The sequence below is a fragment of the Notolepis coatsorum genome (assembly GCF_963971535.1).
Source record: "Notolepis coatsorum genome assembly, chromosome: 7".
In the NCBI taxonomy this organism is placed as follows: domain Eukaryota; kingdom Metazoa; phylum Chordata; class Actinopteri; order Aulopiformes; family Paralepididae; genus Notolepis; species Notolepis coatsorum.
Genome location: NC_140171.1, coordinates 139,716,989 through 139,738,984, shown reverse-complemented (window position 1 = coordinate 139,738,984; position 21,996 = coordinate 139,716,989). Strand labels below are relative to the sequence as shown.

The following is a 21,996-nucleotide window of genomic DNA, read 5'->3' as shown; positions in this document are numbered from 1 at the left end:
CTGTGTGGGCTGACTGTCACTCAAAGTGCTTATGGGCGGAGCCAGGTCATAACAGCCTGAAATCTTAAAGCTGGAAAATGATGGTTGAGTACTTGATTAGAAATATAAAACAATGCATTTTTTTGAAAAAAAAACATACAGATGTCTTCAATAGACTAACAGGAATTGTGTAAGGTTGCCCAAATAGTGCTAGGAATAGCAGTACATGTCCCCTTTAAATACATTTAAACTTTATGTGGCCTGTTGGGATGTTAGATCATAATGAAAATAATGACTTATTTTTACTTTTATTTCTACACACCTATCCACTGGGTGCATGTTTTGTAACAGATTACAGAAATTCAAGAAGCCTATTGGAACATGAGGTTCTGATACGATTAATATATCTGCATTATTTTATCCCACTTTATGCTTTGCTCTTGCTGCTTGTTTTACACTGATTTTGTCTTATTTCTTACTGATGTAAAGCACTTTGAACTGCAATCCCCTGTATGCAAATAAAGTAATTATTATTCAATAGGTGAAAAGAAATTCCATCCAGCCAGCGGCACTAGAAACACAGTGGGGCTTCATGAGGACCCTGGCGACCGTGGATACTGGGAGGAGATCAAAGGCAGCGGCTGTAAATACTATCGCAATGCCGCCACAAACGGGTACCTGGGTAAGCTTCTATTAGTATGACATTTGATCTTCTTGACAAAATAAAACCACTTAACAAATTTGAAAAATTATGCTTTTATTTTTGCCATATAAACAAACATGAGCTTGCAGAGAACGGAAAATGGGGAAACGTTTTCCCCTATGTTATGTACAACAGGCAATTTTGCTGGATCAATACAATACTTTTTGTTTTTTTAAGTGATGCTTTAGAACAGAGGGGGAGCGGCCGGGTAGCGCAGCGGACTAAGCGTCTGTCTACCACCGCAGAGACAGTGTGATCGAATCCAGCTGCGATACCTGCTGCTTGGTCGCCCATCCATACTGACACAATTGGCAGTGTCAGCGGGTGGGGAAGCCGGTGGGGTGGGTCCTGGTCGTTGTAAACAGCGACTCCTACAGTTCGGTCGAGGCGCCTGCACAGCGAGGGAAGGATCTGGGGGAGGTGGCCCTTCCACACGTTACACTCTCCCAGTGAGAGTCCGCGCTGCCAGGTGAAAAGAAGTGGTGGGCTGGGTACACATGTGTCGGAGGAAGCATGTGATAGTCTCCGCCCTCCCGGACCGACGGTAGGGGGTAGAGTGCGCAACGACCAGGAAGGGGAGTGGGAATTGTCATAACGACTAACATTGGGAGGGGAGAAAAACGGAAAAAGGAGGGGGAAAAAGATTTAAAAAATAATTAAAAAAAAAGAACAGAGGGGACCCACTGTCTCGTCCCATTCCAGGATACGACCCGGACGGGGACTACGTCTACACCAAGGCCAGTCCGCACGGGGCTGAAGAGTGGCTGCTGTTGGTGGACCAGAGCGATCAGAGCTATGAGAGAGCAGTCATCATCAAGAACAAACATTCTGAAAGGTTCCTGGCCGTCCACGAGGGCAGCTTTATTGGACTAGCATCGTACACCAAAGATTGTAAATGGTATTTAGTATAAAAAAATCATAGTGGATAAAGTTGTTGCAATAACTGGTGGTTATGGTAAAACTTTTGTTTTGCGTTAATGGTTGCCTTACAATAAGTAGCATTTTCCTAAAAAACAATGGCGGCTTGCTTGTAAACTCTCATTCACTATGTTTTTGAAGACATTTTAGGAGAGAAATAGGATATTCAATTGCTAGATCTTTGATCTGCAACGCCCAGGTTTGAGAGCTTGATTTGAATTTCGTGAGCCAGGCATGCTGCAATGCCAACTTTGAATGTTGCCTAATGCTACTCGTTGTGCCTTTAACTCATTCAACGCCAGACCCGATGATAGTCGGGTTAACTTGCCGACCGCTCAGCGCCAATCACGAGTATAGTCGGGTTTTACCGCCGCCTACGCCTTCCAGCTGGTATTGCACTCCAGTAGGAATGGTGTGGTTTCTTTTCTGAGACGATCCGAACCGCGCGGGCAGGGTTTAAATACTCCGGCGAGGTAGGCTTATAAAACGATGGCATGGAACATGTGTAACGCTCGTCCATGTGTAACACTCGGTAATGTGGGACGGACCTCCACGAGAAGTATTTGGAATGGCGATCAGATAATTGGATTCTTTCTTTTGCATTACATCAGAGACCAGGTAAGGACTCTATATTTAAATCTTGCGTTGATCTGATATTTCTTTCTACCCCGATCGCGGCTGTCTGTGTGGCTGTCTGCCGTTGGGTGCAGAAGGGGACTGGGGAGCCTCGCGCTACGAGGGCCATTTCATTCTTGCATAAGGAAGGATAATAATGAAAATCTAGCGTTGATTTCAGGATGATTAGATAATCAGGCGAAAAATTACAACGTGTTTAGTGTATTCCACTAAAGGGCTATTATCGCATATTTTCCTGGGATTACCAAGAATCACCAAAACTATATTCATATTCAAAACGGTATCAAATGGAAATGTACGGATGAAAAAAACATCCGTTTTGTACATGTTGACTGGAAGCAACTCACTGACAATCGACAGGTGTATTAGACCCATAGCTATAATATAAGATATATTTTAGGCACTCGCAAGTGAACAAAGCGCCCCATTGACTTACAGTGCTGGCGTAATAGCGCCCTCTGGCGCCCTGACCCGTGGCGCAGAATGAGTTAAGGATGAACAATTAAGTAAAACAAATGGATTTGTATCTACAACAGACTGGTAGAAATGTTTTTGTAAGATGGGTTCTATGACAATATGAATAATTAACAATAAAAAAGAAAAAAAAAGAAACAGAACATTTCTAAAATCTTTTCCTCTTGAGGATCTCTGGTTTCCAGTTGACTGGATGGCTTTCCTCCGTCTGCAAGGAAGTACATAGAGGAACATAGGGTTAAAGTCCATATTTGTGGCAATACAACATGGAACACATTTCCTTTTAACACTAGCACAGCCGACAAGGGGTCACACGACCCCTAGGCATTTCAATAAATGTATCCTCGTCACTCGGTCGAGCTCCAGCTCTGTCACTCAATTACTTTTCCTAAAAGTACCCATTTTATCTGGCACGGTTTCTGAAATTTCAAAATGACTTCAGGAAAATGGAATTAGAACGTTATTTCAGCTATTTCTGCTGAGCGACCACCTCCCTCCCTCCTTGACCCTCCCTCTCCCTATACCTCCCTCTTCCTCACTTCCTCTCACTTGCTCCCTTTCTCCTTCTCCCTCCCTCCCTTCTCTCCCTCCCATCTCCATTCGAAAGGCTGTCTGTTCTTCTGACCAGTTCCCGGCGGGAATTAGTGTCATTTTCTCCATGGCTGTGCTAGTGTTAAATGACCATTACTTATAGGGAGGTGTAGTGTTTACGTCATTATATAGACAGGTAATGTTTTGAACAACTAACGTTACGTTTAGAATGGAATGCATCGGCAAAGATCGTTAGCTCAAAGCTATTCCGGCCAGTTTTCATCAACTTCCTGTCATTTAGAAATATGATTTTATAGTGAAAATAATTACCAAAACGTCCGGAAAAACCTCACAGGAGCATTATAGACTGTCATACAAATGTACAAATGCTATAAGGTGGCAAGAAATGCACTATAAACAATACTTTGCGGCGTCGTTTCTTGCGCTAGCTTCTGTTAGCCAGCATTAGCCTTAATTAGCGTGAGCAAGTAAACTAACAGTAAACGTTTTTACATGAAATACAGCCCAAAAACCCTGCTGACAAACGTTTGCTTATTAAATACATTCTATACTATAATAATACAAACGTTTCATTGCCTCTCTGTGACGACAAAGTTGTTTAAATAACGGGAGAAAAGTAGCTAAAAACAATGTATTTGGATGGGACAGGAAGTACCATTCGCAACCGGAAGTCAGCCGGAAGTGCCTACTTTCAGGTTGTGCAAGTGGAGAATTCCAAGCCTGAATGAAATAACAGATATCTAAATGTTAAATGTTTCACTGACCGCTGTGTCGTCCTCCTTGTACACTTTAATGGTCTTGTCGGCCTCTGCGGTGATCAGTCTGCTCTCCGAGTTGTCGAACATGCAGGCGAAGATCCCGGACTCGCTGTCCAGGGACCCGGGCTGCACGGCGGCGTGGATGCGCTGGAAGTTGTAACCCGTTCTCCAGTCCCACATGTGGATGGTTCCGTTGTCGGCTAGATGGTAGATAGATAAGATACTTTATTGCCATTTCAACACATGGTTGATTGGGATTCGTCTCTGTGCAATGCTCATTTCATCATAAAACAGTGGAAAAAAACATACAATATGAAAACATACAAGAATACATACAATGCAATCCCTGAAGTAGAAGATGATGCATTTCACAAACATTTAAAAAATGTTCTACAGCGCATAAAAGAGCACAGTGCTTCCATTTAAAGTGCATATTGCCTTAAAGTGCCTGTCGGCTAGTGCTAGCCCTTATAGTACAAAGTGCTCGTGCATTAAGGCTTGAGTTCAGGTGATGGACAACCTCTGGATATGTACTATTCCTAAAACGAGATGTCCTACACCTGAGACTTTGGAGTCTTCTACCAGAGGGAAGACCGAGAGGAGACAGAGAGGAGACGAGGGTTTTGCAATCAATAATACAGGTCAGATTTGCAATAATCTTACAATGAATTATCTTTACAATGCCCCCCCCCTTCATTTAATTGTACTAGTTCCAAATAAATATCACAATCAATCAATCAAACAAGTACAGAATATGTACAGGATAATGGCACAGGCTGCCCTGACATCTAAGGGACTACCCCGGTATAATTTTTTTGTCTAAGATGGTGTGAAACACTGTTTTGTTTGGTCCCAGTGTTTAAAAAATAAAAATAAAAAAAATTATAAAAGCACAGCACACCTATGACTAAATAGAAATCAGAGACATAAACCATTATTGCAAAAACAAGGCATAGAATCAATATACCAAAACATGATGGTTTCTAAAGTGGGATACTTGTTTTTAATAGTACACTGTAACGTTTGGTATTCATCCATATGCCTTTCTTGGGGGTAATGCATTACACCTCTGAAACAAGAACTACATCTGTATGAGTTGTGACGCTTTATGATAAGAGGGAGGAATTAAAATATGTTATTTCCATGGCTTAGGAAAGGTCTATCAATATAGCTGAACATGAGTTACTCTCTTAACAAAGCCAGGAACCAGAGTATGTAAGTAAGGCTCAAACTTGCAATGTCATCGGGTTTCAATGTGAATGGTTGATTTGAATTTCAAGGACTTGTTAAGCACTTTGTTTAAAAAAATGGGTTGTTTTCAAGGAATTCCAGGCCTTGATTTTATTTTTTACACTTTAAGCACTTCAAGGTCCTTGTGCGAACCCTGTGAAGCGTGTATCCCTATAGATCGGACATTCCCCTGGGTGCTCGGTGTCGTCTATAAACATCTCTCCCAATTCATCGTCTATGGACCAGCTGCAGACTTTATACTCGATGACATCACAAGTTTTAGTTTCAGCATTAAAACTTGGAGACATTTGGGAGAGTTATTCGTTTTTTTCCACTAATATCTCTGGAGCGGCGTGGTGCCCCTTTTAACCCTTTCACTACCACACTACCAACGGGTTAACCCTTTCACTGCGACAATACAGAAGGTTAACCCTTTCACTGCCACATGACAAAGGGTTAACCCCTTTCACAACCACACTACAGAAGGTTAACGCTTTCACTACCACACTACTGTCTGTAGGGAGAAAGGAGGCACATAGTATATAGAAGTCACAACAGTTTAGAGCAGCACCCCCGAAGCTGACGACGAGTCACAAACTGAACTACATTCATGTTTTTTACATTACATGACAAGAAGCACAAAAAGGCAGGTGGTGACAACATGGCGGGTAGAGTTATACCTCCAGACACCAAGACGCCGTCGGAGTTGACGGCCAGTGTGTTGATGATGGCGTTGTGTCCAGACAGATTTTGGATGAAGTTCCCATCTGGGAACATCCACTGTTTGATGTTGTCGGCAGAGCCAGAAGCAAAGGTGTATCTGGGGAAAACACAAGAAGACAAGCTAGTCCACAATTCAAACTAATGTGTTAAATATTGTTCCGTCATCAAACAACATGACGAATATACTGCATGTAATTGATGCACTGACTTTATTTTAATTTATTTTTTGTATAAATAAAAAAAAGGTGCAGTATGCATCTTTGGGAGAGACATTTGAAACTCGAGAATTGGAAGGAAAACAAATGTGGTATGTTTTCATAACAGGATAAACAAACTGTTTCAAATGTACAAACAAATGTACAAACATAAACAAACAAATTGGGTCCCTGGAACACAGTTTGAAGCTAGAAATCTGCCTGAAAAGTTGCCTTTTTTGATTTTCCTCCACACCCACATCAGCTGGTAACAATACAGCTTGTTAAGAGTTTTAGAAGAGGTTAAGCTTTGACATTTTTCAGACATTTCTTATGTAAAGTTGAAATTCAGTGAAAGGTCGACCATTTGTTCCGTTGTTATTTGTAAATTAAAGTAATTGTCTCTGTTGGATAGAGCAACACACTCCAGAGTGTGTTGTACAATCGTCCAACAATTGGTTATAAAAATACAACCGTACTGATTATAGAGGTGCATCCCTTGAATATATTACCGCTGACAGTTATCACCATCATTATGTCACTCGTTTGACACAAGAGGACGTTGCTTACTGTCGAGGGTGCAACACCACAGAGCGGACAGACTTCTTGTGGTTGGTCAGAGTGGCTCTGGTCTTCCCAGCAATCAGATCCCACAGCCTAATGGTTGAGTCGTGGCTGCCTGCAAGAGTAAGTCAATAATTAAGTAAACTACAACATGCTCTACAAGAGTATAGAAAAGAGGTCAATAACAACAACACACTAAGCTAGGGCCCGATGAAATCTTTTTCGAATTTCTGACTTAATATTTTTTAAAGTTTAACAAAAAAAAGAATAAAAAATACAAAATTATGTTTTTAACTAACTTTAATAACAGTACATCTGCAAACAGTGCCAGTGCAGTTCAAAGTTCAGTGCCAATTCAGTTCAACTGCCAGTGCAGTGCAGTAACTAAATAATAATTAAATAGTTAAAGAAAATAATAATTTGTTTATAAGAAATCAGAATTTCTTTTTAAAATTTCTTTCAAAGAGATGGTCTTTCCAAAGACTGGACGGGTGCTCACGCACACACAGACAGGGAGAATGGCTTATAGCAGACATAACCCTTTCACTGCCACACGACAGAAGGTTAACCCTTTACTATCGCACAACTGACGGTGATGCTCCATCATTAGCTCCGCATCCGCGGAGCTAATGATGCTAATGATGGAGCATCGCCGTCGGTTGTGTGATAGTAAAGGGCTAACCTTCTGTATTGTCACAGTGAAAGGGTTAACCGGCTGTCGTGTGGCAGTGAAAGGGTAAATGATTTAAGAATATTTCAAGAAAATAAGAGCAGCTACAGTGATGTACAGCACTGAACAAATCACATGATAGGCATGTTGGTACCAGAGCAGCTACAGTGATGTACAGTCTGAACACATCACATGAGGCATGTTGGTACCAGAGCAGCTACAGTGATGTACAGTCTGAACACATCACATGAGAGGCATGTTGGTACCAGAGCAGCTACAGTACAGGTATGTAGTAGGTAGGGCTCTCTGTACGGCCGTACCGAATAGTTTGAAGCTTCATTCATAACGTTGACATTCAAATTCTAAATCAACATTAGAATAAAACAAATTCTATCGATTCTGTTTAAACCAATGGGGCTTTTCTTCACAGTTGCTTGCAGATAAAGATTAGGCTACACTAATATTATAGTATTATACTATTATAGTATAGGACTTATTTATCATAAATGATGTAGCCCATCTGCATCCGCTTGGTGCTCCATCAAGACGTCACCATCACTTTCGTACCAACCGTGCCCTTATTGGATTATTTACGTCGACGAAACTGACGAGTTATATTCATTAAAGAAAGTTGATTTAATAAAAATAAAAGTACTCATTTAATCATATTAATCACTTTATTTATTTATAGGATTTTGTTTGAGGATATTTATAAAAAAAATTATTATGATTACACCATAAAATATGACGACAGAAATTCGAAGCTTCATTCGAAAAATTCCAATAGAAGCTTCAAATGTAAATAAATGACATTTGGTACAGCCCTAGTAGTGGGTATATTTATTTTACCTGTGATGATCTGTGGCTCGGCCGCCTGGCACTTCACTGTGGCCACGGTGTTGGTGTGGCCCGACAGGGTGTGTACGTTGGCTTTGGTCCTGATATCCCACACCTTCAACGACAGGGAGAACACTCAATGTTGACGGAGGTCTTAACCCTTTCACTGCCACGCGACAGAAGGTTAACCCTTTACTATCACACAACCGACGACCGGCTGTTGTGTGGCAGTGAAAGGGTTAACCATCTGTGTATTGTCACAGTGAAAGGGTTAACCATTTTGGTAGTGCAGCAGTGAAAGGGTTAATATAACCGTTGTGAAGAGCTGGCCTGATCTAACGTGAATGTGCTTATTTCCTAGGAAATGTGCAAAAAAAAACAGTTTCCCCACATTTGCCATAACATTTACACCTACACACTACAGCATATATTAAACTTACAGCTCTTACTTCACTGACTGCCTTCAAGAATATACTCAACACGCTCTTAGTAGATCCTTCCTGCTCTTGCTGATACCCCAGTTTCACACTTGCATACACGCTCTCACACACAACATACAAGCACTCATTCCATCTTCATACTCACACCTAGACACATGCATTTACATTTAGTCATTTAGCTGACGCCTTTATCCAAAGCGACTTACAAGTTTTGTACAACAAGTCATCAGGAAGGGTACAACTCTATCAGCTGAGTAACAATGTTCATTAAAGTGTTGAGGGCTACAGTGTATGTTAGTTTATTAGGACATGTGCATGACAGTAAGGTTAGTTAGGGTTAGATCTTTTTATTTTATTTACTTTTATTTATTTATTTTATTTACTTTCTCAGCTCAAATGTTTTCTCTGTCTTGAGCAGGGTTAGCTAGGAACAGCTTTCTCAAGCTTCGCACCTTGGGCATGGAATGGGCTACAGGACCATTATCCACTTAGACACCCCGGTCTCTCTTGGTGAATTTAAATCTGTATTACATAACTTCCTACAAGAAGAATGTTGCTGCTTTCTGTAGTCGGGTCCCAACTGCAAAATTACTGTATTACCCTGTATTATACACTTTTACTATCATGTAGACTATTCTGCTTTGTGTTTACATGTGATGTATTGTATATTGTATACATGCACATTTATTATGTTCTTGTGTGATGTATCGCACATTTTATCGCCGTGTGATGTATTGCAAATGTTATTGCTGTCATCTTGGCCAGGTCTCCCTTGCAAAGGAGATCTTATATCTCAATGGGACTTCCTGGTAAAAAAATAATAATAAAAAATAAAAAATAAATAAAAAAATGTATTGCAGGCCTGGCGATTTTTAATTGCATCCTATCAAATCGCGATTTCGATTAAAAATCGATTAATCCTTCAGCCCTAGCGCACACACATACTCCCCCCCCCCTCCCCTGTTTATTTCTGTTTGTACATAGGCTGTGCATGTGTATGATTCTTAAAGGGGACATGTCTTGCTATTCCTTTCACTATTTGGGCAACATTACACAATTCCTGTGAGTCTATGGAACACATCTGTAAAGTTTATTTAAAAAACGTTTGAGTGAGTGACAGTCACCCACGGTCTGCACTGGCAGAGAGAGATAGAAAGAGATTGAGGGGGATAATAATTAATTTCGCCACGGGGGGCATAATCCCACGGGACAATGCATTGGTAACTTGTTTCAAATATTATTGCACGGATCGGAATACGGGCGCGCGCGTGGTGTGCAATGATATTTTGACAGTGATATGCGAGTGGAGAAGCCCAATCCCCGCGCAGCGCGGTCGGGAGGTTGTGTGTGTAAATGAGCGTGTGTTTCCCCAACAGAAGCTCCTGTTCCTCTTTCTCTCCCTCTCCATCTATATCTCTCTCTCTCCCCCTCTCGTTCTCTGCCTCTCTCTGTCGAAACCCACTTGAGGAAGTGTCTGGTATTTCCACTCGCTCTGTTGTTGAGCGAATGGTTGCGCTACAACCTTAGAGGGGGCGTTACTGCAGATTAGCTCCTTGCTACATAGCCAAGCGAGTCAAATCAGAATGACCTAGTTCACTGGGGGAGGAGATTGTCTCAACTGAATTAGAGCAATCCGCCAAAATGAGAATTAGAGATACAGACCCATTGATACAAACCCCCATCGCTATAAAACAATGCTAAACACTGGGAAAGGCAATTTATAAGACACAGCCATTTATAAGACACGGTTGTATCTGGCTAAATAAAAGGTAAAATAAAATAAAATATATATTTGACACAGCCCAATAACACGAGCAGACCTTACCCTGGCTGTGGCGTCTCGGCTGCAGGTCACCAGCACGTCGATGGTGGGATGCAGGTCTAAACCATACACAGCACTGAGGTGTCCATGGTAGTGCCTGATGACCTAATACACACACATCAACACCGTTTAGAGCAGGGGTCACCAACCTTTTTGAAACAGAGCTACTTCATGCAGGGTTCCCAGTCATTGCAAAATGAAATTCAAGGACTTTCAAGTACTTGTCCAAGCATTATTTTTCATTTTAAAAGGGCATTTAAAAGGATCCAATTCATTTTTTAAATCATATGTTGTAGGTTTTTTTTATGAAAAAAAAATCTGATCCAATATTTATGGCTTAAAACCAATTCCCGACAATTAGTTACACTTTAGAACAATTTTATCACGGATGAACAAAACTTTCAATGCGAATGGTTGATTTGAATTCAAATGACTTTTTAAGCACCCTGAGCTGTTTAAGGAATTCCAGGGCAGACTTAAAATATTTGTTTTAATCAAGCACCATAACTCAATCACCGATACCCATTTTCTTTTAATATATATATATATTTTGTTTTTAAGAATTGTAAAGGATCATAAGTGTGTTTTTGATTTGTTGTAAACAAAGACAGAAAATAACTTCATTCATTCAATTAATAAACTGTATGCCTCACTGTCACTGTTTGGAAGAGACTGGGATCATTCTTTTGTGCAAGGCAACATCAGGCTTGACTTAAAACATTACTTTCCTAACTTAGTGAAACTAAATGTAACAAATTAACACATAGATATAAATGTACTTGGTTATTTATTATTATAAATCTTTTTTTGTATCCGTTTTTCTTTTTTTTTACCGATACCCGATCCAGCTATTTTACTGATATCGGCGGCCGATACCGATACAAATATCAAATCGGTGCATCCCTACTTAAAATATATCTTATATTATAGCTATGGGTCTAATACACCTGTCGATTGTCAGTGAGTTGCTTCCAGTCAACATGCACAAAACAGATTGTTTTTTCATCCGTACATATCCGTTTTGAATATGAGTATAGTTTGGGTGATTCTTAGTAATCCCAGAAAAACACTATAATAGCGTTTTAGTGGAATACACTTATCACATTGTAATTTTTTGCCTGATTATCGAATCTTCCTGAAATCAACGCTAGATTATCATTATTATGTCTCCCGGTGCATACATGAAATGCCCCCCCCCCCCCCCCCCGCAGCCAACGGTAAAAAGCACAACACATTCCACACAGACAGCTTCGATCGCGGTAGAAAGAAATATCAGATCAACGCAAGATTGGATATATAGAGTCCTTACCTGGTCTCTGATGTAATGCAAAAAAAGTATCCAATTATGTGATCGCCATTCCAAATAGTGCTCGTGGAGGTCCGTCCCACATTGTCCGGCATTGCATATGAAGGGGGGGGGCGGGGGGGGGGCGTCTATGCCAAATACAACCGTATTTGTAATTATGTAATAAAATCACTACAGAGCTCTCATATTTGCTATGAGTGGTGACGACTTGACTTTCACTTTCGTATTTCGCTTTCTTCTTGTTTAATCAGCCGCTTCTAAAGTCGCTGTCTAAGCCTGCTTCCGCCTCCACGTGCTAAAGTTCTGGTACGTTTAAAGTGCTAAGTGCTGCTAAGTGCTTTATAATATTGTATTTTATAATATTGTCGCGCATCACGCGCAACGCCACTCTGAGTCAAGAGCTCTGTCATTGAAGTGGGTGGTGTTACCAACAGCGTTCACCCTGATGTAAAGTAGCGATTTTATTGGTTTGTCATGACAAACCAATTACATAATCCAACATATGTGTAAAGAAACAACATATTCCAGTTAACAGTATATTTTTTGCCGGCGGCGTCTATGCCAAATACAACGCAGTAGCGATTTTATTGGTTTGTCATGACAAACCAATTACATAATCCAACATATGTGTAAAGAAACAACATATTCCAGTTAACGGTATATTTTTTTAATGATTCGTTACGGCGTAGTCAATACTTCCATGCGTATAAATTGAGGAAGTTGAGAACACACAGGGACCTCTGCCGCTCTGCAACACACAGAGGAGCTTGGCGCGGCGTAGCGGCAGGCGTGGATAAGGGGCCGTGCCAGCGCGGGGTCACGTGGTTCGTCGTGGCCAATCAGAGGAACCCGGAAACCGAACTGCGTTGTATTTGGCATAGACGCAGGGGGGGCAGCATAAAAGATGTAACGTTGTAAAAGCTAGTCCTGCCGGAGTATTTAAACCCTGCCCGCACGGCTCAGATCGGCCCGGAAAAGAAACTACACCATTTCTAATGGAGGCGGTATTTGCCCTTGAATGAGTTAAGCACTTCAAGGACCTTGTGCGAACCCTGTTCATGGGTACTGAGTCATACGAAGGGCTACAAGTTTGATACACTCTTCTGAAATAACAAATTTGCTCAGTTTTGACTTTAGTTATATATTTATTATCAATGATAAATTATACTCATCTTGGTGAAGACACTGATCACGTTAATGATTTCTCACTATAATTATCAACAATGACTGAACAAGGTGGGAAACAGACCAGGGTTTCCCATTAATTACCTAGACTGTGGCAGCCCGCCAGTCTAATTAGTCCCGCCACAGTTGTATAATGAACACACAAAAAAAGTTATTACAATATATATTAGGGATGCTCGATATTGGCTTTTTTACCGATACCGATATTCCGATATTGTCCAACTCTTAATTTCCGATACCGATATCAACCGATATCAACTGATACCGATATATGCAGGGTTTCCCCGTCCAAAAAACTGAATAATTTCAGGTAACTAATAATTTCACTGGATATATATATAACAAATATTGTTATTGTTTTTTTTTCTTTTTTTAACCGATACCGATATTTTCCAATATCACATTTTACTGCCGATATCGGCCGATAATATCGGTCGGCCGATAATATCGGACATCCCTAATATATATATATATATATTTTTACAATTTTTTTTTAAATATAAGGTTTGCCAATAGGGATGTATCAGTAGTATTGGCAGTGGTAGTAGTCGTAATAGTAAGACTACATTTTTTAATTTTCTAAAAAATAAACCAGTTCAACACACTTTTGCTTCATTTCTTTGATGGCTCAAATGTACTGTATGCTCTAGTCCAGTGGTTCTCAAACCTCTCCTCGAGGCACCCCAGCCGTTCCATGCATTTGTTAAATTCCACCACCAGCACACCGGATTAAACTAATAAAGGGCTAGTTAAGTTGTGTGGTGGAATTTAACAAATACATTGAACGGCTGGGGTGCTTCGAGGAGAGGATTGGGAAGCACTAGTCTAGTAGATTTTGTGTTTTGACCACAAAGTTCATCATAGATCTAGCCTCTTTATTTTGCTCTCAAAGTGCACCAGATTGATGCATTTAACTTTAAAATGTAAACAAAACAAAAAAACAACATGGATGCATGTACTCTGCCAGCATGTTTAATATCCATAATACTAAAGGTTTGACTAAGATTTTTATGAAACTTTATTGTTAAAAAAAAATCTTTTTTTTTTACTCATAAAATAAATTGGGTCGCACCTAAATCGGCAGGGTCGGTCGGCAACCGGAACCAAACCATTATTTTTTTTAGGCCTTGGGGGCTACCTGGTGCCCACGGGCACAGTGTTGGTGATCCCTAGTTTAGAGGACCACAGGGCAACGTGGATCTCACACACACACACCAGAGCATGGGAGTTGAGCTGTGGGATCTCTAGTCATGTGCCTGAATAAAAGGTCAAATATACAAATGGCCAGTTGCAATTTTGCACATTAAAATGCCCGAGATGCAGTGTGCCTCTGTACTACGTTCTACCAGTACAGTCACGCCATCCACACACAAGCACACATGAACGAACACACACATCCTCACTTGCACTCTCTCACACAAACACTACAAAAAAGGTCTTAAAAAACACAACTGTATATTATTGTATAGTACTCATTACCTTATTCTTAAAGCTTAGCATTGTATTGTATTTTACTCTTATTACTTTTAGCATGTCTATTTTATTATCTATTCTATTTTATTTTTGCACAATCAAGGCGGGCATGGCCACCTTCATTTCACTATCGTGTCTATTGTATTTCATGTCTCGTGTATGTATGCGACGAATAAATCCCTTGAATCTTGAATCATAACAAGCACTGTGAGGCAGAGGTTTATTCCTATACTGTATGCAAGTAGTTTAGTTTCAATAAACTATCTCCATGATCCCACTCTTCCCATCAGATCCAGTCTCCTGTAGGCTAACCTCCGTATTTAAAAAGGCAGGAATATCACACGCGTCTTATTTGATGACTGACTGTGGCTAAAGTGGGTATCAAACAGGAGGGAAGACTGTCAGGTTTTAAACTGTGGATACCAAACAGAGAAGGTAAAGACGACTTTAAACTGTTAAACAGTAATCCAGAACTATTTGATTGCACTGTAAAAAAACGGATTTTATATGTCTGCACTTTATGTGCTCATTTCATGTCTATTCTATTCTACTACTTATTGCACTGCAGTATTGCACTATTTTACTCTATTGTCTATTTTTTAAACTGAATCAAACCATAAACAAGGTGGCCTGTTGTTAGATCCTAATGTGAAAAACTGTGATTTTATATGCTCATTTTATGCCTGTCTTTTCTGTTGTGAAGCACTTTGAGCTGCAGGTTCTGTATGACAGGTGCTATACAAATAAAGTTGTATTATTAATATTATTACTACATATCTTGAAGACAAACAAACAAAAGACAGTGAAGCTCTGGTTCCTTTTACTTTGTCATAATGTTATTTTACTTTCCCGTTTACCAGTTATGTTGTCCTTTATAGATGGGCTCATCCTGATCAGAACACTCTGGCTGAAGTGTAATGCTCACAAATGTTGCTGTATTAGTCTACTTTTGAAAATATTATATATTTTTGACCCGTAATAAATGTATCAGGTTTAGGCAATAATACAGTTTTGACTGCAAATGCTGCACACAACCTACATGGGCCAGTTGTAGGTAAGGACAGGTTTTTGCGAAGCATCAGCTCAGCTATAGGGGCTGCTTTTTGCCCGCCGCTCACCCCCTCCCTCCAAGGCTCCTACCCCTCCCTCCAAGGCTCCTACCCTCTCACTCCAAGGCTCCTACACTCTCCCGCCAAGGCTCCCCTACCCCTCCCTCCAAGGCTCCCCTACCCCTCCCTCCAAGGCTCCCCTACCCCTCCCTCCAAGGCTCCTACGCTCTCCCTCCAAGGCTCCTACACTCTCCCTCCAAGGCTCCCCTACCCCTCCCTCCAAGGCTCTTACCCCCTCCACCAACTACTTCCCTGGGGGGAAACCCCTGATATTCATACATTAATCCTTTACCAGCCCTGAACCTTTTTAACTAAAATAACCATCTAAATCCTTTACCTTGTTGTACTCCAGGTCCCAGCATTTGACTTGCTTGTCTTCTCCACAGGAGAACAGGTACGGGCTGCGGGTGCTGACAGCCACACCCCGCACTGTGCTGATGTGTCCAGTCAGAGAGAGCTTCAGCTTCCCACTGGCCAGGTCCCAGATCTGTCAACACAAATAACCACGAGTCACATTCTAGACTGCCTGGACATTAACCCTTTCACTGCCACACTACAGAAGGTTAACCTTTTTCACTACCACACTACAGAAGGTTAACCTTTTTCACTACCACACTAGACGGTTAGGGTTAACCCCTTTGTCGTGTGGGTGTGAAAGGGTTAACCCCTTTGTCGTGTGGCAATGAAAGGGTTAACCCTTTGGTGGTGTGGCAGTGAAAGGGTTAATGGATAATGTCCCCTCTCGGGACAGTCAGAGACCTTCTACATCAGTTCCTAACTAGGGTTGCAGGAAAGTAATAATTATCTCACAACGCTACAGTTTATTGGCTGCAATGCTCTACTTTGTAGCACATAGGGACGTTGCATTAGATCCTGTGTCGTGGTAAATATCTAGAGGTGCCCTAAGACTGGACTTTCTATGCCACCGTTAATAGCTGCATGCGATAACAACACTTGCACTAATGGCGACATGCCTCACATAACTGAGAAGATGGCGTTCCAGATTTAAATGAAATCACAGAGGAGAATATGCATGTATAGGTAAAAAAAACAACATGTTATTGTTATGATGACACATAGAAGAGCTCAATAGCTAAAGTTGGAAGAAATGATGTAAACATGCAATAAAATATAACCACAAAGGTCCAAAGTCTTGACTTACCTTGATGGTTCTGTCGGCAGATCCAGTGACAAACCATTGATTTCCTGGTTCCACGGCTATGGACCTCACCCAGCCCAGATGACCACTGATGACCTATCAGACGAAACATTCCATCATCCAAAAAGTCACACTGAGGTCAAATGAGCTCATTGTTACAAAAGATACAGGTCAAGCTGGGCCATTACATTATGTTATGTCAGTCAATGTACATCTAGTAGTGGAAATTTAAACCATTAAAAAAAAGTCAAGTTACCCGAAACAGCTTCCATGGGGGATGCCACTGGGGTTTGGGCATAGTCGGTGCTTTCCTGGCGAGGGCGGTGTTTTTGGTACCACCTCCTTCCATGAGTGACTAAAGAGTAAAAAAAACAGTGATCGTCAACTGTATTTCACACCTTCCTGGGACGTCACCGCAATGACAAATACACGTTGCAACATAAACCTTCTACATAGAATATGTTTAATTTCCCGTAAGCTATTTATACGGCAACAAGAAATTAAACTTGGGTCCAGGCTGTTCCCTGGCAACACAATTCTTCCCGAAACTAGTCTAGCGGTCCAGTGTTGTTCAGTTGAAGTTACTGCCGGTAGAAGTTACTGCCGGTACAACCTACCACCGTGTTTGGGTGAGGCAGGGATCTTTCCGCTCCCACAGCATGTCTGTGGATATCACCAACACTGGCTGCTGTGCGACTGGCATCCAGCCTGCAGAAAAAACAACAGGGTCAGCTACTTTGTCATACAACCAATTGATGCCAGTCAGTCGTGTACACTGGTGACAAACCAACCAGCCGGTTACCTGGCTTGAGAGGGCGGCAGAGTGAGGGCCAGGGCGTTGACTGCTCCCTCACTAGGCAACCTGTGTAGCTTGGAGTCAGCCGTCAAGGCGATGCCTGTTGAGCAGAAGTCACTTGCGTCAACATCAACAGAAGGCAATGAATGGAGGTATATAGACTGAGAAGCTATTGACTCCTTTCGGTTATCAGCATCGTAATTACCAGGTCCAGCGGGGTAAGCGTGGGTCCCGGTGATCAGGTACTCTGGGTCGTCTCCTCCTGAAAGACATCAATCTAAAATTAGGTCATGCAATTTTTTTTATCGTTCGGGTTAAGTCGACTAATGTTACTTTGTATATGTGTGGTATTAAGTATCTGTGGTCACTGAGACGTTTGCCATAGCAAGATAATGATATTAATACATTTTGCAATTGTGTTGGGTTTGTAGTAAAGAGGCTAGGGTTAAAATCAAACTAATGTGGCTCACCTATGTAATTTGTTATGGCATCCATATAGTTGCTCTAACCTGCTGTTACGTTGTGCCACAAATAAGTTCATATTGCGGAAAAACTAAAGCATTGATCATCACAGATTTAAAACTAAACGACTGTACCAGCACACAAAGTGGTAAGAGCCTGGCAGCACGTTAAGAGCAACTGTATGGACGCCGCAAACGACAAGCCCAAAAGCTACATAGGTGAGCCATGTTTTACAGTGCGACTTTGGAATAGTGTCCCATCCAAATACCAAAACACTGTCTCACTTTTGGGGTAAATAAAAGTACCTTACATTTGTTGTTTCTTTATTACCTGGCTCTGTGTAGCTATGCGGACCGAGCACACCACCAGCAGGCATGATCTGTGGGGGTCGGTCCTTCGCTCCTTCCTTTAGGACAGGCATGTGCATCACAGCAGCAAAGTCTGATTTCAGCTTCACGGACATCTTCACCTTGTGACTGGAAAGACATGAATGAATGAAAATGTTATTAACAGATTGCAGAATGGGTACAATACAGTAAGGCTCAATACACACAATTGTTAAGGGGATGCAGACTAGCCCCTTTCGTGACTTTCGGTTTGCAAGCCGGCTTGCAAACCGAAAGTCACGAAAGGGGCTAACCAGAGAAAGACTTTCGTCTTGTTTACATCAGGGTCCACCATTTTCAATTCATAGTAGACAAAGAAACGATATAACTATTTGACTGGTCTGTATTGTTGACTCTTGCACAACAAGAAACACATAGGAATATAACAACAACAAAAACAGAATGTTGTTGAACCTGTGATCATCCAGAGCGATGGGCTTGGCCTGGTCGGATACGAACATGTCGTGGGTCCTCTTGAGAGACCTGAACACCAGCGTGTGGACAGAGTGCTTCTGCACATCCTGGAAAAACAATGATTTGTAGAAAGATTAAGCATCGAGGCAGCGTTTGAGTTACTGAACAACATTCGCATTGCACACTGTAACGTTATATGTGCGAAATAGACTAAATGGTTCAAAGAAAGTAGGAAACTACAGCACCCTTTGTGGTCATACACAACAACAGAACACAAACATTGGAGACTCGTATTTATCGAACGCCTGGCTTCCAGCAAACAGACCCTAGTGGAGGGAACTCGTATAAAGGCACTGAAAGCGATGCGACCTACCTCACTCATTGTGATAGTAAATATCTGGGCGAAGACCAGCTAACGTTGTAAATAATACTATTAAAGCAGAAACGTTTGCAATTAATTTGGGTGATTTTGCTTCCGCTTGAATGAAATCACTCAGACAACGCGACTGAATGCCCTGGAAGTAAACAATCGGTAACGGCTGACTACTTCCGGGTCAAAATCGGTTGAAAGTAGTTTGGTTTTAAGAAGCGCCATCTAATGGACAACAAAGATATTGGAGTCTACTGTTGCCAGTTGCCACTGACCTATATTAGTCAGGGAAATATAAAAAAAATCTTTGAATAAATTCCTTACCAAGAAATGTCTTCACCAATGTGTTTGTAAAGGTGTCTAATAACACATATACAAATATTCAACTCCCATGGGAATACCTGTGACAACTGCTGAAAGTTGGTGTTCCCTGGAACCTTATCTGAACAATTTAAAATGTGTATTCCCTTGTGAGGTGTCAAACTAGGAGTTATTCATGATTCTGAATCGATTGCAATTATAAAAAAATTTGTACTGAAACCACTGAAACCACAAAAACGACCACGCCCACTTTTACATGTAAATAAAAAAAAAGTAGCTTTATTAGTTTTCCAATATCTCAAATATTAATTTAGAAAACAATACTGATCCACAATGTAAAACGATTCATGAGTCAATGTCTGTGTCTTCTCCAGACTCTACACCATCAGGAATAAAATGTTTGCATGTAATGCCTTTATCATTTCAACATGCTGAGATTCACTTGACACCATTCTTCTTGCAGCTGCACCGCCAGTTGCTGCAAATCTCCATTACAATTACAGCTTGTGAACTGCTGCAGTAGCTCCTCAGGAGCCATGGGGTCTAGTGTTGGGACTGGCTCATCACCATGAACCCCAACCATCCATCCATAGTCACTGGGGTTCAGAGACATACTCTGCAGCAGCATCCAGTCCCGGGTTTGGAGATAGGCACCGAGAGAATGCTGTGCAGCTGCACCATGAGGTAGAGTCTCTGATTTGATCCGCCTGGCTGCCACCTTCTGTAAGATTGAACATGTTGTATCGTATTTCACTCAAAGTAGTACCTGGTGCATGGTAAATATGCTAGAAAACTCTTGGTAAGAGCCCCAAGACATTTATTTGTAACTCGATTTACGAACAATTTTGTCATTCTCGAACGACTTCATTTCATAAATTCATTCGTAGGATTTATGAACTCGAAAAGGCAGTCGTAAGTCGGACAGACAATGTATAAATGTGTTTTTAACGACTTCATTTGGGAGAAGTCATTGGGGATTGTGGTCACTTCGATTCTACATACATCCTCGGAATTAAATTATTATAATGATAATAAATACAACAATATTTGTATCATTAACAATTATGTTTTACATTTATAGTCATGACTCAACGAATCATGCCAGAAAATAAATAAATAAGAACTAAACCTAATCGGTCCTGTCATGGTTTTTGCTTTATTTCGTCTTTCTGTGAGGGACAGGAATGCTGGACCTACAAAAGGCCTTCGACAATGTTCGACATACTAGGACCGCTACTGTTCCTAATTTATGCAAATGACATGTCGTCAGCTTGTGACTGCAACTTGTTCTTGTTCACGGACGACTCAGCCCTGCTGGTCTCTGACAAGAACAAGTTACAGGTTGAAAAAACCCTCAGCTCAGAACTCGGCAGAATCGGCACCTGGTTCGCTGATAACAAACTATCATTACACCTGGGTAAAACAGAGTCCATTTTCTTCGGATCAAATAACAAACTCAGCAAGACCGACGGCTTCTCAGTTACAGTGGGTGACAATATTGTCACAAGGAAAGATGAAATTACATACCTGGGTTCCATCCTAGAGGCAAATCTTTCCTGTGACAAAATGGCATCCAATGTAATCCAACTAACTAGATTCTTGTACCGGATCTCCTCTCTGGTAAACAAGAATACCCTGAAGACTCTGGCAGGAGCACTCATTCAAGGGTACTACGACTATGCTTGCACCTCATGGTACCTAAGCACCTCAAAGGCGCTAAAAACAAGATTACAAACATCACAAAACAAACTGGTCAGACTACTACTTGACCTTACTCCTAGAACCCACCTCACCCCTGCCCACTTTGACTACCTAGGATGGCTTAGAGTAGACGACAGAGTACAGCAACTTGCAATGGGCCTGGTCTACAAGATACACTATATACCACACAGGTACCCATGTACATGTCGAAATACTTCCCAAATAGTGAGTATAGTCAATAGTGAGTGGCGACGCCTCTCTCGCGGATGAACAAAACTCCTTTTACGCCAGGTTTGGAGCGAGCAGTGGCGACGTTAGCTCACCGGCTAATGACGTCACTGACGTGCCGGCTGCCGCGGGAAGGGGGGGCTCATCCACGGGGGGAGGGGGGACACTCTCTCATTGACGGAACACAGCGTGAGATTGATGTTTAAGGGTATAAATACTCGGAAAGCGGCTGGCCCAGATGGGATAACAGGACGAATACTTAAGTCCTGTGCAAATCAGCTGGCCCCAGTATTTACATCCATATTCAATATATCTCTGGCTGAGTCCGTGGTCCCTGCCAGCTTCAAGATGTCAACCATAATCCCGGTGCCAAAACACTCCTCTCCAACAAGCCTGAATGACTACAGACCGGTGGCACTCACCTCTGTGGTCATGAAATGCTTTGAGAGGCTGGTCAAGGATTACATCTGTGCCTCCCTCCCCAGTAACATGGACCCATTGCAGTTTGCATACAGTCAAACAGGTCCACTGACGATGCGGTCTCCCAAGTACTGCACAACACACTATCTCACCTTGACAGTCAGAA

General features: G+C 41.5%; 1 protein-coding gene across 1 annotated transcript; it reads right to left on the bottom strand.

The window, feature by feature from the left end:
- Positions 1 to 725: 725 nt before the first annotated feature.
- On the bottom strand, positions 726 to 19,297 carry plrg1 (pleiotropic regulator 1). Its single transcript, XM_084318671.1, has 15 exons — positions 19,164 to 19,297; positions 18,791 to 18,897; positions 18,321 to 18,466; positions 17,734 to 17,790; positions 17,535 to 17,628; positions 17,350 to 17,440; positions 16,989 to 17,087; positions 16,736 to 16,828; positions 15,911 to 16,060; positions 10,504 to 10,605; positions 8,251 to 8,353; positions 6,738 to 6,846; positions 5,931 to 6,070; positions 4,027 to 4,220; positions 726 to 2,918 (listed from the first exon to the last, which is right to left on the bottom strand). The coding sequence occupies exons 1-15, from the start codon at positions 19,170 to 19,172 to the stop codon at positions 2,859 to 2,861; spliced, it is 1,554 nt and encodes a 517-aa protein (XP_084174797.1). The 5' UTR covers positions 19,173 to 19,297; the 3' UTR covers positions 726 to 2,858.
- Between the last annotated feature and the right edge of the window lie 2,699 nt (positions 19,298 to 21,996).